Raw genomic sequence first — 13807 nt, 5'->3', positions numbered from 1 at the left:
GATAAAGCCCTTTGAGAGCATCCGACTTCTTTTGCGATTACCTTTTGAAGCTTCCCTCCTTGTAGAGGGTGTCAGTGTTTGTTTTCTGTACAACTGTAAGGTCAGCAACCTTCCGTATGATTGTGGTTTCTACTGAAACAGACTAAGAGACCATTTAAATGCTCAGGAGTCCTTTGCAGGTGTTTTTGATATATTAGGTGATTAGAGTGTAGCACTTAGAGGCTACAATTCTGAACCTTTTCCCTCTATACTAATTTTCTGAGATGTTGATTTTTGGGTTTTTATAAGCTGTAAGCCATAATCATCAAAATTCTAACAAATAAATGCTTAAAATATACTGCTTTGCATATAATGAGTCCATATAAGATCTTAGTTTACCTTTGAATTATTGAAATAAGTTTTGTGCGATATTCTAATGTTTTTAATTTCACCTGCAGTATTGTACTTGACTCTAAGCAAGTCTGAATTTTGTAGTCAGAAAGAATTTGAGAAATATTGGGATCTACATGAGTGGAAAAAAAAAAGAAAACAAACACATTTGCTACAAGAAGTATGATAATGTTGTAATAGCAGCAGGATGCACCAGTACTACATTTTTTCAAACCAAAACACTTGCGTACTTGCTAATGCTGAGTATTGATATGAGTATTAATAAATCCCGTTACAGTTCACTGGTAAGGAGTGTGAACCAGAATGCTCGATGCAACAAATGAGGGGTTCATTGTGTGATATATCAAATGTGTCATCCTCTACAGAATAAGGCTTGAAAAATACTGGAATAAATAAGATAAGGTAACAAATAAGGTGGATAAAGTGGTTTTTGGTGGATTTGGTTCACCGCTGTGACAACGCACCTATATGCCACCTATCGGCTTTTCCTGCTGAGATAATGCAAAATTCAGATGTGTAGGATAACATTGGTAATAACTATGTTTCTGATGATAAAAACTGACGACGAATATTTGAAATATAAAGCTTGACAAATATCTGAATCCTCCTAGACAGCAGATTCTTAAAATGGCCTGTGTAGTTTAAAATAGGGTAGGGCCCTGAAATGTCAGTAATGTGTAGATATGATGACATCATGTCACTTGTGGTTATAAGTCTGTCTTGATTTTGATAAAATTCGATCATGCTATTAGCTTGTAACAGCAGCTCATATTCTGTCTTAACATTTTACTATTGTGTTTTCCAGGTCTTTTGTATCATTTGGACCACGAAATCGATCAATTGGAGCGGCAGCGAAGAGCCAGGTAAAAGCCAATAAATGGTATAAAAGTTTAAACTTGTATTATGTTGAAACTTCATGTCTGATTTTTTCTTCTATTGCTCTGTTGTATCCAGGTGGTAACCAACTGTAAAAACACAGTGCAAGGCTTCAAGCGCTTCCATGGCAGGGCTTTCTCAGACACCTATATTCAGTCAGCCAAGTCTAACTTGGTGTACGACCTGGCACAGATGCCCTCTGGAGCCACCGGCATAAAAGTAAGATTACACTTAATTATATTATACTAAAATGTAGTGTTCTGTCCACATTTTATTTTAGCGCCATGTACTGAAAAGACCAACCAACAATAAAAAAGGGAAGAGAGAGGAAAAACAAACTAAATATAGAAAAGTCATATAAGGTAGATGTTTTTCCTGACTACTTTAAGATGTGTTTTAGTTAATCTGATTCCTAGCTTTTCGTCTCATAGCTTATTTTGTAAGAAGATATTCTTTTCTTTCTTTCTTAATCTGTTAGTCATTTCGTAAGTATTTTTGTTTACATGATCAAAATGTTGTTATGCTTTTAGATAACAAAATTCTTATAAGTACATAAATAATTATGCCTGCCTTGGCACACTCTAAACACACAGCCCAGCATGTTGCTACAATCCTGTTGGAATGATTAATGTGAATCCTCAGGATAAATGAGCGCAAAATAAATGTCACCAGTGAAGATTGCATCAATCTGTTGTGGCCTGCAAAATCCCTCTTAACATCACGAGCTCTTCCAAAATATAATTGATTACGTTTACATACTTTTCCCTCAATCCGTTAGGAATAACTGGTCTTATGGAGGTTGGCTTTTATAAGAAGTTGATTCTTTATAATGCATTTAGCTAACGTTACTTACTTGGATGAAATAATTTCAACTTTTAAAATGAAATCTCACCAACTGTAGGTGATGTACATGGAAGAAGAGAAAGTGTTTAGCATCGAGCAGGTAACTGGCATGCTGCTGACCAAACTGAAGGAGACTGCTGAAAGTGCACTGAAGAAACCAGTAGTAGACTGCGTCATCTCGGTAAGCATTCCTGCAGACACAGTGTCTGGGTGTCTGAAAATCTATAAAACTTATTCAGTAGATCTGTCAGTGCTAGGTCTAGTTTTTTTTTTTAAAGAAAATCTCCTCTTATCCATGTCAAATTTAATATCTTTATTTAACTTCTTGTATTTGTTTGACTTTAAATGTCCAATGTGTCTTTTTTTTACTTAGAATTGCATATACATTGTGACATTTGAGTAAAGGGCATAACTATCTTAAACAGTTTGAATAGTACAGGGGGGAAAAAAAGCGTATTTAAAGAAAAAATGCTGTATAAATGTATTGCCACCTGTTTATGTGACATTTTGAGCTTTAAACGTCTCACCAGATGTCTTTGCCTGAAAGCTTCATTTCCTCTCTTAACACCTTGTTTGTGAAGAGTGGGAAGTGTTCCTTGAGCTCAGTATGTGGATTCACCAATAGCACCTGTTATGTAAGCGTGTACGTCTCATGCACAGAGGCTCATACTTTCACCAAGCCTAAATCTGCAGTTTACATCAGACCTTGAGATGGATAACATGTTATTATTACTTTGACTAGTACCTAAATTTAGACCTTGATCTTTTCCACATGGATATGTTTTGTTTTGGCATCAATGCTAGCTAATATGGTAATGCTATCCAGACGTTTTGTGAGCCAGGCTCTTCATACCCTGGTGTACAAATTAATCCATCATAATGGAAAAATTAGACATTTCTTAGCTTTTTGACTGTTTTAGTGCAGTATTAATACCTCACATTGTTGCCATCTGTGTCCACGTTCGATTGTTATTGTTAGTGGTTCCAGAAAGATCCCTCACTGTGACTGTTGACATGGGCTGACTCATTGGATGTTTCATGTTCACATAACATTGTTTTTGTCTCTTCCAGGTACCAAGCTATTTCACTGATACAGAGAGGAGGTCTGTCATTGATGCAGCTCAGATTGCAGGTCTTAACTGTCTACGACTAATGAATGAGACCACTGCAGGTATGTAGAAATGCGGTAAATTCTGTACAGGACATGCATCTGAAGGGGGGATGTTTTTTGTAACTTATACATACGTCACTTGTGCATGCTTATAACTGCTTCTGTCTGTCAGAAAGCTAAACTGTCAATAAAAATAAGCAGCAGGTCTATCTTTAACCGATTCCTGGGCAGTTTTGATTGTTTTCTTTTCACGGGAAACCAGTAAAAAGGCGTTCCTGTGCCTTCTTGCCTTAACGATTTGAACAGTCAAATACACAATAACTGTCCGGTATCATATTTTAATCAAACTTGTTTTCACACTAGCAGCAGTAATTATATGTATGTTAGAACAGAATTTGCTCAGCATAATACAGCAAACTAACTACTAAGGTGGGACAGTAGTGAGAAATATCCTAAAATGTGCCTCCCTGTTCTGTTGTAGTGACTCTGGCATATGGAATCTACAAGCAGGACCTGCCAGCTCCAGAAGAAAAGCCCAGGATAGTGGTGTTTGTGGACTTGGGACACTCTGGCTACCAGGTGTCAGTCTGTGCATTCAACAAGGGAAAGCTCAAGGTGCATACTCAATCATTTTTGCTAAGTTGGATGAGGTGGTTTTTAATGATGCAGCATACTGTAGGTTGTAATTCATGTGAGCATACATGAAGCGTGTTGAACTCTGCCCCCTGGTTACCACTGATTGGCTATATTGTGTTCATGGGTATGCTACATACCATAACAGAGGAATGTGAAAACTAGATGAGTGAAAACATTAAGGAGTTTCCTACTTTGTAAACCTCAAATGCAATGGCCATAGATATTCAGCTTTAAGTATGATTCAATATATATCAATCCATTTTCCTCTGCTTTTCTCTTTAAGATCCTGGCAACAGCATTTGATTCAGACCTTGGTGGGAAAGACTTCGATAACATCCTGGTAAACCACTTCTGTGAGGAGTTTACAAAGAAGTACAAACTGGATGTCAAGTCCAAGCCTCGAGCTCTTGTGCGTCTCTATCAAGAGTGTGAGAAGCTGAAGAAGCTAATGAGTGCCAACTCTTCTGATCTCCCCCTCAACATTGAATGCTTCATGAACGACATTGATGTTTCTAGTAAACTAAACAGGTGAGATGCAAAGTTACTTTAAATACTTAAACACTTTAAATGTAGGGTAACAAAGCATTGAATGGAACAAAGAGAATAATAAAGAGTAGAGAGAGAATACGGTGTGTAGATAAAGCCAACAGATATTTCTTTTATACTCAACTGGTAAGAGTTCTGAGACTCAGTCTATGTCATGAGTTTAACTGCACATGTGGTGTTTTCCAAAGTATGTGTGTGTGTGAGTGAGACTACATCTATTAATAATTCATGACCGTCTGTTCCCAGAGGTCAGTTTGAGGAGATGTGTGCAGGACTGTTGGCCAAAGTCGAGGGTCCTCTGCGCAGCGTCATGGAACAAGCCAGTGAGTAACAACAACTTTCATAGCAGCTGGACAATCCCCATAAGCATGTTCACGCTCACATGAACCAAAATTCAGGCATGTGATTTAATAAGACAGCACTTCCGGACATTGCCCGCATATCTGCCTTCCTGCCTTTCAGCGATGGTTCCTCCCCCCTTTTCTCTGTCAGATTCGTTGCATTTGTGTCCTGTTCTGTTTACATCAACCACATTTAACACCGGCATTGTTTTTGATCGGCATTTGAAGGTAAAGTGGTGACATTTAAACCTAACATGCCTGCTTTGTTTCATCTTTGCCTTCTGCTTTCTGCATCCAGAGTTGAAGAAGGAAGATATCTATGCAGTGGAGATTGTGGGTGGCGCCTCCAGAATCCCTGCCATCAAAGAGCGAATCAGCAAATTCTTCGGCAAAGAGCTGAGCACCACCCTGAATGCAGATGAGGCCGTGGCGAGGGGCTGCGCTCTGCAGGTAAGCTCACCTGTCATGTATTTTAACTCTGTTAGGTCTGAATTAATCTCAGGCCTTTTTTATTGTATAATTGTAGCAACAGAAACACAACAGACATTTATTTTTCTCAAACCCTTGAAACAACTGTTGAACCCTTATTTATTGGCAAAAAATATTTAATTTAATGTAAATGTATTAAGAAATTTACAAATTCGTAGTAATAAGACTTCATATGCATGAACAGTAATCTGGTTATTAGAGTTGAAATAGTTTTATTTTTGGTCAGGATAAGAAACAAACTTTAAGTTTATTATTCTTTTTTTTTCTTTACTTGTGCTTTTATTTTTCCCCTCAGTGTGCTATCCTGTCACCAGCTTTCAAAGTCAGGGAGTTCTCCATCACAGATGTTGTCCCCTACTCCATTTCCTTAAAGTGGAATTCAGCTGCAGAGGAAGGACTGAGGTATGATCCACGTCTCTGTCACCTTGGTACAAGTGGAAGAAAAAAAATCCTGTTTAACATTTCGTGCCTGAAGAAAAGAGAAAATAACTTAGTTGTCTTTGTTTACATCTGAATAGTAATCGATTTCTTGACCGTTTTGAGCTTAAGATTTTAAATAATATGGTTTTATTTGGTTATTAGCTATTGCAAAACTTTATATATTGTTCAACTTTTGATTCTCATAATTAAAATCACAATCTGAAAATTCACCGTCATTTCACTATGTCATAAGATGAGCTGTAAGCTCTCTATAATATTCCTAGTTGGAAGAAAACTTCGGTTGCGTGTTGTAAACTGTTGCCAAATACCAGGCTGGTGTGTGGGTGGGTGGTTGAGTGGGTAGAAGCCTCAGCGTGCAAATGGTGGGCCACAATACCTCTTTTCTGTTCTTTAACTCTTTGTTTTCTTGGGATCTGAGGGGAGGACTAAAAACTTGCTGTCAGCTTCTGCAGATTATTTAGGGTCTGTTGCTGTTTGCTAACTTACCAAACCATAATTGATAGATTGCATATCTCCATTAAACCCTGGTATAAATTATGAGGCTGTCTGATGTTAACATCTTTCCTTTGTTTCCTGTTTGTGTTTCTGCAGTGATTGTGAGGTGTTCCCTAAGAATCATGCAGCTCCTTTCTCAAAAGTGTTGACCTTCTACCGGAAAAAACCCTTCACCCTTGAAGCGTACTACAACAATCCCAAGGAGCTTCCCTACGCTAATGCCACTATAGGTACTGCAAATTTAACTTTAACCCATTTATTTGTATGAATTTAGTTTTCAGAGAAAGTTAATATAGAACTTTGGTATCTGTCCCAGCTTTGTGTTTGGTTTCATAACTCCAAGTTGGGGGTTTTTAAAACTGGTTTAGGCTGATTGATGTTAACCTTAAGGCATGCACACATTAATAAGCTAATTCTGCTGAGGATGATCACTGAATTGTCCAGCTTTTTCACCGTTTGCCACTCTCCGTCTGCCCTGCAGGCCAGTTCCTGATCCAGAATGTGGTTCCTCAGGCCTCCGGCGAGTGTGCCAAGGTCAAGGTGAAAGTGCGCGTTAATGTACATGGTGTGTTCAGCGTGTCAAGCGCGTCACTAGTAGAGGTGGTGAAGCTATCTGAAGGGGAAGAGCCAATGGAGACCGACCAGATAGTGAAAGATGAAGAGGTGTGTATTTGCACTAGAGATGTTCTGATGCCATTTTTTTCTGTCCAATACCGATTCCGATACCTGGGGTTTGGATATCTGCCGATACCGTGTACGGCTCCGATACCAGTATTGTTTTATTAAGAGGTCTATAAATTCTATTTCATTCTTAAGCTTCACATGACAGTGACATGGATCTGATTGACATGAGACTGATAAATTTTTGCTATTGCTAGTGCATCCAATAGCAATAGTTTGGGTAAATATAAGATGAAGCACAACCCGCTAGTTTCCTCCTACTCAGATAAATAATAAACAAGCGCAACAAGAAAGATGGTGCTAGCACCAGAGAAGCTGATCAGCTGATCACCGACAACCGGTCACGGAACAACAGGAGAGAGGAGTAGAAGAAGAGGAGAAGAAGGCATGTTAGTACAGAACTGCAGGAAACATTTTTTTTATTATTATTATTTTCTTTAAATGAAAGAGTGCGAGTATTGAACCCTCACACCGGGAAAAGTGTGGGGGATGAGGGAGCGTTAACCCCGGTTTTAAAAAATAAACGCAATTAATTACATAAATTAGTTACTGCTGTTAATGCATTATTTTTGACAGCCTTAATATTTATTTAAATAATGTTTTATTAACACGTGAAATCCATGATGGCCACCGAACTGTTTTAATTATTGAGTAAATAAACTTTGATCAAAGAGAGAAGAATAGAAACTCGTTCATCCTTCCAGATTCTGATGAGTCGGTGTAGCACCTGGTGGAGATGCAAAGGCCCACTTAAAGAAATAATAATGATGTGTAATTCCTTATTGATCTTGGAGGGAAATTCTCCCCTTCTTTGCTTTGCTGTGGGCAGATCGGCCCTGTTCCATATCAACTGTCCAACATATCACAAAAAATGCTAAAAGAATCTAGTTGTAGTCTTGTAAATAGTGATGCGCAGTCTTTGTCAAATCTCAGTCTGAGGCTATGGCTAGACTTAAAACTCTAAATATTTGTCTTTAGGTGTGAGCTGGTACTTTTCTAGAGCCTCTTGCAAATCTTTTCAAAGTCTTCTGATGTAAACCCAGCATAAGACGTCTGTTATTGTGGTAGCTTTCTGGCTTTCTTCTGCAAATTCCTCATGTTTTTTAAAAGCTTTTGCCATCGTTTGTTATTGCTGTGGTTCATTTTGCATTTCCTTTAAGGCAACAAACTTGTGCTCTTTCACACGATTTCAACCAAAATGCTTTATAAAGTTGCTGGTGGTAAATCTGGCAGCATTTATGTCGCCTCTGGAAACTTCAGGCCTGCATATTAGGCATGTTGCTGTTTGGCTAGCAGGATTTTCTAATGAATAATGATGCCAAATTACTAACATACCATTAATGCTAAATGTTAGCACAACAGTGACTCGTGCGCAGCTGCTTCTCCGCCTACCAACTCAAAAAAACGGTCACACAGGACTGCGTAACTTTCTGTGTCTGTGTGTGGTCGTGTTGGACAGGAAACAAAGAATTATGATTCCGTTTTCATGGTATCAGATGGTGTTTAGACAGAAATACTCGCCGATACTGATCCCCTTACTTTTAGTAGGATTGGAGTATTTCCGATGCTTTTACCGGTATCGGCCCATCCCTAATTTGCACAAACACAAAGTTTGTGTAAGACACAAACAAGCTGGGAAAGAAAGGTTGGTGTGTGGGGGTGTGTGTGTGAAAGGAAAGGAAAGGAAAGGGAAACTGTTTGCTTTGTGCTTTTTCTTGGAAAGTTTTTTACAAACACATGGTTTGGCCACACCTTGTTAGTTAAATTGTCATTTTGACATCCTCGCTTAGAAAGTGCAACACAGTTTTCAGGTGTTTGCCTTTTTTGGACAAATGTCACCATTTACAATCCTTTAAACTGGACATTTGGTGGCAAGTTTTGCCATATTTACACATATTTATTATTTTTTGGGGATTACATATGCCTCTTTAAAAAAAAAAGGATCTGAAGGTGGAATACTTCTAACAACTTAAAAAGGTGAAAAAGCATGTTGTCTGGAAACAGGAAAATACCCCAAGATTATTTCCACAAACCCATTTAATCTGTTACAGACAATACAAACATGTTTCTTAATGATCTGAATGAAGTGATCTAATTCCGGATGAATGAATGGCTACCTTGCTACCTTTGTACCGTATCCCCTGTTTTGTTACCGCTCACCAGAACAAAATGCAGGTGGACCAGGAGGATCACAAAAACCCGGCTGGAGATGACGAAGAGAAGAAAACAGAGGCTGAAGAAATGGAGGTGAATTTGTGGGGGGGGGCAATAAGACCACAGCCGCACTAAGACTCCACCTTGTACAGTGCATACAAAGCAATAATAACACAGCTTTCTGCAAGTAGAGGAAAGCAGGAAGATGGCAAGTCACAGTGTAACTGACTGCTGCGTCAATGAAAATGATACAATAATGAGAAGTTAAAGCAACACAGCATACATTTCTGGCCTTAAAACTTTGTATTTCTCACATATTTTAATGTCACACTGACATTCATCATGTACATTCCTGGAGCCATCATTTCCCTGCAGCGTCCCAAGGCTGAGAAACAACTCTTCACAAATGTTTTTTTCCAGCTCAGGGAATCATGTGACTCATGGCAACACATCACACACCAACAACTGGACATCATCACATTGGCTATTTCTGACATGCACCATGGCTGATTCAGTAAAGATGCCAGAGGGCATTTTTAGAGGAAGAGAGGAAAAGAATGGGAGAAAGTGACAGAGCAAGAAATAAGATGAGAATCAACTTTGGACTGGCTTTTACTGGCTGGAGAGATCTCAGAGAAGAGACAGGATGTAAGATGGATGCTGAATTAACTTACGTTGGGGTTAGGGGGTGCAAAAGTGTGAAAATCCACTAAGGTTTTGATGATTTGATGTTTTTATCAGTGGAAAAAAGTTTCATCTAAAATGTAAAAATAATCCAAAGATACTTCAATAATTTAAGCAAAAGGCCTAATAAGGTCAGAATGTGTGAGGCTTATTGATTCACTATTACAGTCTTAGTGAAAGAGAGGATGAAATGTGAAAACTGAGTGCTCATGTAGCACAAACCATTCACAAAATGTGTTTCCTGACATCCAACACAAAGAAAATGTTTGTCCGTGGGAAACTAAAGGAACTTCAAACTTCTTCAAGGCCAGGATCAAAAAGATTTTACTTAGTAGTAAATACTGGGATAATTTAGGCCATATCATAGTTTCACCATGGATGATTAAACATTTGGTAATGGGTATTGTTTCACAGTTACACTTCCACATTTGTACTTCAGTCTGTTAGGGACCCACATCAACTGGGTGTGTTCCCTTTTCCATTCATCCTCAATTAATATAACTCCAAACCTTGATCCTAAAACTTTCATTCAGCTGTTCAAATGCATCTTTTAAAGTGAGGACTGACCAAAGTTCTCCCACTTTCATCATCCCCAAGGTATAAAGCTCAAATTGATCCTCTCAGATAGCTGTACAACTACAAACACACCTGTATGTGTTTTATACTTCAAGTTTTGTTTTTTAATTGATTCATTTAAATGGACAGCCACTGATTTCTTTTTTTTAACATACATAACCTGTATGCACAGCTTTCCCACTAAGTAAAATCCCACCTTTAACATTCAGCATACCGAAAGTACTGAAAAGTAGTTTCTCCTTTTTCCAGACATCGTCAGAGGACGCTAAGCAGGAGAAGAAGAATGATCAGCCTCCTCAGGCGAAGAAGCCTAAAGTAAAAACGAAGACGGTGGATCTGCCCATAGAAAACAAACTGCAGTGGCAGCTGTCCAGTCAAGAACTTAATATGTTTGTGGAGAATGAGGTAATGCTCTAAAAATCACCAGGAATGTCTAGCATGCACACACAGTCCAAGCAGTGCGCTGGTAAGGCTCACTTGTCCTGCTGAATTTGCCTTTTGTTTCTTAACAAAGGAATAACCCTTCATCATTTGATTAGTTAATGGTTATATTATCCAGAGAAAAATTGTATTCTAAAAACTCTTCACGATGTTTTCCCCTATGTATCGTAATGACAAAAGGTGACTGAAGTTCAACGTTCAACTCTTGTTTTACTCCTTCTTGTTAATAAGTTTTCAGTAAACGCATAGTTTGATTCAAACTAAATTAAAGCTAAAATTCACTCTCTTCCAGGGAAAGATGATCATGCAGGACAAGCTTGAGAAGGAGAGAAATGACGCAAAGAATAATGTAGAAGAGTACGTGTATGACATGAGGGATAAGCTGCATGGAGTCCTGGAGAAGTTTGTGAATGAGGCTGTGAGTACAGATCAGACTTGTCATTTGACAGGTTTATGTTTTAACCTTTTGGGAAGTTTAAAAAAAACACACATAATGTACAATTTCAGGATCGTGATGCTTTCTCATTAAAACTGGAGGACACGGAGACTTGGCTGTATGAGGATGGAGAGGACCAACAGAAACAAGTTTACATCGACAAACTAGCAGAACTGAAGGTAAAATCGGGAAGGATGATAGTCAGAGTGAAGAGTTTGAATAATATTCACAGCTAAATCAGTTGGATATATTGATTGCTTAATTTAGTTATGAAGTTTGAATAACTCGTGTTTCTGGATGACGGAGTGATGAGACCTGATCTTCATTTCAATAGAAAATTGGTCAGCCTATTCGTGAACGGTTCACAGAGGCCGAGGAGAGACCAAAAGCATTTGAAGAACTTGGCAGACAGATTCAGATGTACATAAAGATCGCTGAAGCCTACAAAGCAAAGGTAAATATCAGTGAAACAGTCCTTATTAACCCCGTCTCATTAGTTCTACATCAGTAAGTGTTGAAGTTATTAAGGCCAGCAAAAGTCACTTAGACTTTCTTGGACCAAGTTGAACAATCATGGTTAAGTTGCCGTATTTAACTGTGCAGGATGAGCAGTATGATCACCTCGATGAGCTGGAGGTGACTCGGGTGGAAAAGCAGATCAAAGAGGCCATGGATTGGCTGAACAGCAAGATGAACCAGCAGAACAGTCAGGACCTCACTTTGGACCCAGTGGTTAAAGTTGTAGATATCAGAGCCAAGACTAAGGTAATTAAAGTGTTTATAAAGCTATAAACATACTACATGGTCAAAGGAAATGTGTTTCAATTTTCTTAAACATCTCATTTGACTTGCCCTCACAAACAGCATTTCTTTGTGGTCTGGAAATGTTTTTCTGGGCATAAATATGTCATCTACACAGCAGGGTCAAAGAGAGGGAAGCAAAGATTTTTACAGCAAGAAGAGAAAAGTTATGGAGTTCAACATAGTATCCTATTAAAAAAACAAAAAAAACAAAGCATATATATTGTCATTACTCAGCTTACATAAGGTGGGAAATGTATTCCTTTATATGTCTTTATATGTTTTTTTTTCTTTCGTGTAGGAGCTTTATTCATCCTGCAACCCTGTGGTGTCCAAACCAAAGCCCAAGGTTGAGCCTCCTAAGGACGAGAAGACAGACAACGGACCAGTTAATGGGCAGGAGGGAAAAGAGAGCCAGCCATGCAACCCAGACAAAGCAACTTCTGCGGGGAAGGAACAGGAAACAACAGACAGCAAGCTCCCCGAGATGGACATTGACTAACTGTTGCTGCTGCTAACCTCAGCTTTCCCCGTGCTCGTCCACGTTCTCTCCTTCTTCTGAGATTATTATTGATGATACACTAGCCTTTCTTGAAGACACAGATAGCAGCATCCGTTATTACTATTCATCAGCCGGCCTACATGGCATGTCTTTTCTTATATTCTTTGAATACAACAATACTGCTTAAAATGAATTGGACTGCTTTGTGACAAAGGTTGTGAGCGTGGGTGAAGACTGCTTTCTCTGTGCTGCTTTGATGGCTATAATGTTCCAGATTGTAATATTCAGCATCTTCTGAGTACATTTAAGTTACGAATGTAAGATTTAAAGGATAAGGAAACTACTAATGCACACAGAATTCATGAACATGTAAAATATCGTATGTCTAAATGAGGTATAGATGCAGTGGTATTTATTAATGATTTGTTTCCAGTTGTAAATGTCCTATAGAATTTCCTTTTTCGTTTTCTTTCCCTTCACTAGAAAAAGTTGGAGCTCCTGGTTTATGTATGTATTCAGTTAAAGAGGAGTCTAAATGTTTTTGTTAAGTTCTGTATGTTGAAACTAGGTAATACAAGTTACTGTCAAGCAGTATTTCACTGTTCTGCTTTTCTCATTCAAAAGCAATGGTCTGTCTCTGGCAGCCTTGTACTTTCATTTTCTTTGGGGGGGTTTTCTACTCAAAAATGTGATTGCAGGTCCAACAAACCACCTTTTGGGTGTTGATGTTGTTGCCATATCACAAAGAAAAAAAATCTAAAAATAAATCTTGACAAAAAAAAAAGGTGTAAGAAAAAATCACTTGTTGACACTATTATTACGGATCACAGTGGCTATTTTCTGCTTTTAACTGTTGCACAAAACAAATGGTTGTGAACACTCTACTACAATGAGTAAATTTGCATAAAAATATGTGTTGACCTTTGTTTATTATCATGCAATAATCTATCTCTGATATCTACCCTTCTACAACAGCTAGAAATTGCAAAGATGTGCCACCAAAAAGACTATTATGTTATTTAGCAATAGTTGAACCAAATAAAATCAGCAACTGCAACTGGAGCAGCAGGTCCGTCAGACCGCAGTTGAAACTGTCTGGAAACTGCAACTTCTAAATCAGTGTCCAACTCAAATAGCTATTTTTGTCAAAAGTTACACTTTTAAACCTTTATCATTTACAGTCTTAGGGTAAACGTTGCATTGCACCCAATTAAAAATACTAAAATGTAAATGCTCATGATGCTTCAAACTAAAGAATTAACCTCTGGAGAGCAGTTTTTTTAACAGCATAAATTCAAATAGTTTAAAGGTTTTTTTTTTTTTTGTATAATTTTTGTGTTGCTTGTGCATAGCCACGTGAGAAA

At 38.2% G+C, this 13807-nt stretch overlaps 1 protein-coding gene across 1 annotated transcript in view; it reads left to right on the top strand.

Annotated features, from left to right (window-relative positions):
* hspa4a (heat shock protein 4a) overlaps positions 1–13807 on the top strand; it is a 15978-nt gene extending 2171 nt beyond the window's left edge. The window contains exons 2-19 of the mRNA XM_042008667.1: positions 1196–1253; positions 1345–1485; positions 2168–2290; positions 3181–3280; positions 3702–3835; positions 4140–4384; positions 4649–4725; positions 5042–5193; positions 5528–5634; positions 6265–6398; positions 6650–6831; positions 9013–9096; positions 10513–10668; positions 10997–11122; positions 11212–11319; positions 11475–11594; positions 11744–11905; positions 12243–13807. Coding sequence (XP_041864601.1) covers positions 1196–1253; positions 1345–1485; positions 2168–2290; positions 3181–3280; positions 3702–3835; positions 4140–4384; positions 4649–4725; positions 5042–5193; positions 5528–5634; positions 6265–6398; positions 6650–6831; positions 9013–9096; positions 10513–10668; positions 10997–11122; positions 11212–11319; positions 11475–11594; positions 11744–11905; positions 12243–12443 — 2410 coding nt within the window. The 3' untranslated portion in view covers positions 12444–13807. The remainder of the gene's footprint in view (positions 1–1195; positions 1254–1344; positions 1486–2167; positions 2291–3180; positions 3281–3701; positions 3836–4139; positions 4385–4648; positions 4726–5041; positions 5194–5527; positions 5635–6264; positions 6399–6649; positions 6832–9012; positions 9097–10512; positions 10669–10996; positions 11123–11211; positions 11320–11474; positions 11595–11743; positions 11906–12242) is intronic.

This window comes from Melanotaenia boesemani, chromosome 15 (assembly GCF_017639745.1).
Source record: "Melanotaenia boesemani isolate fMelBoe1 chromosome 15, fMelBoe1.pri, whole genome shotgun sequence".
Classification (NCBI taxonomy): Eukaryota; Metazoa; Chordata; class Actinopteri; order Atheriniformes; family Melanotaeniidae; genus Melanotaenia; species Melanotaenia boesemani.
Note: the sequence above shows the minus strand (reverse complement) of the source record. Positions and strands in the feature narration are given on the sequence as shown.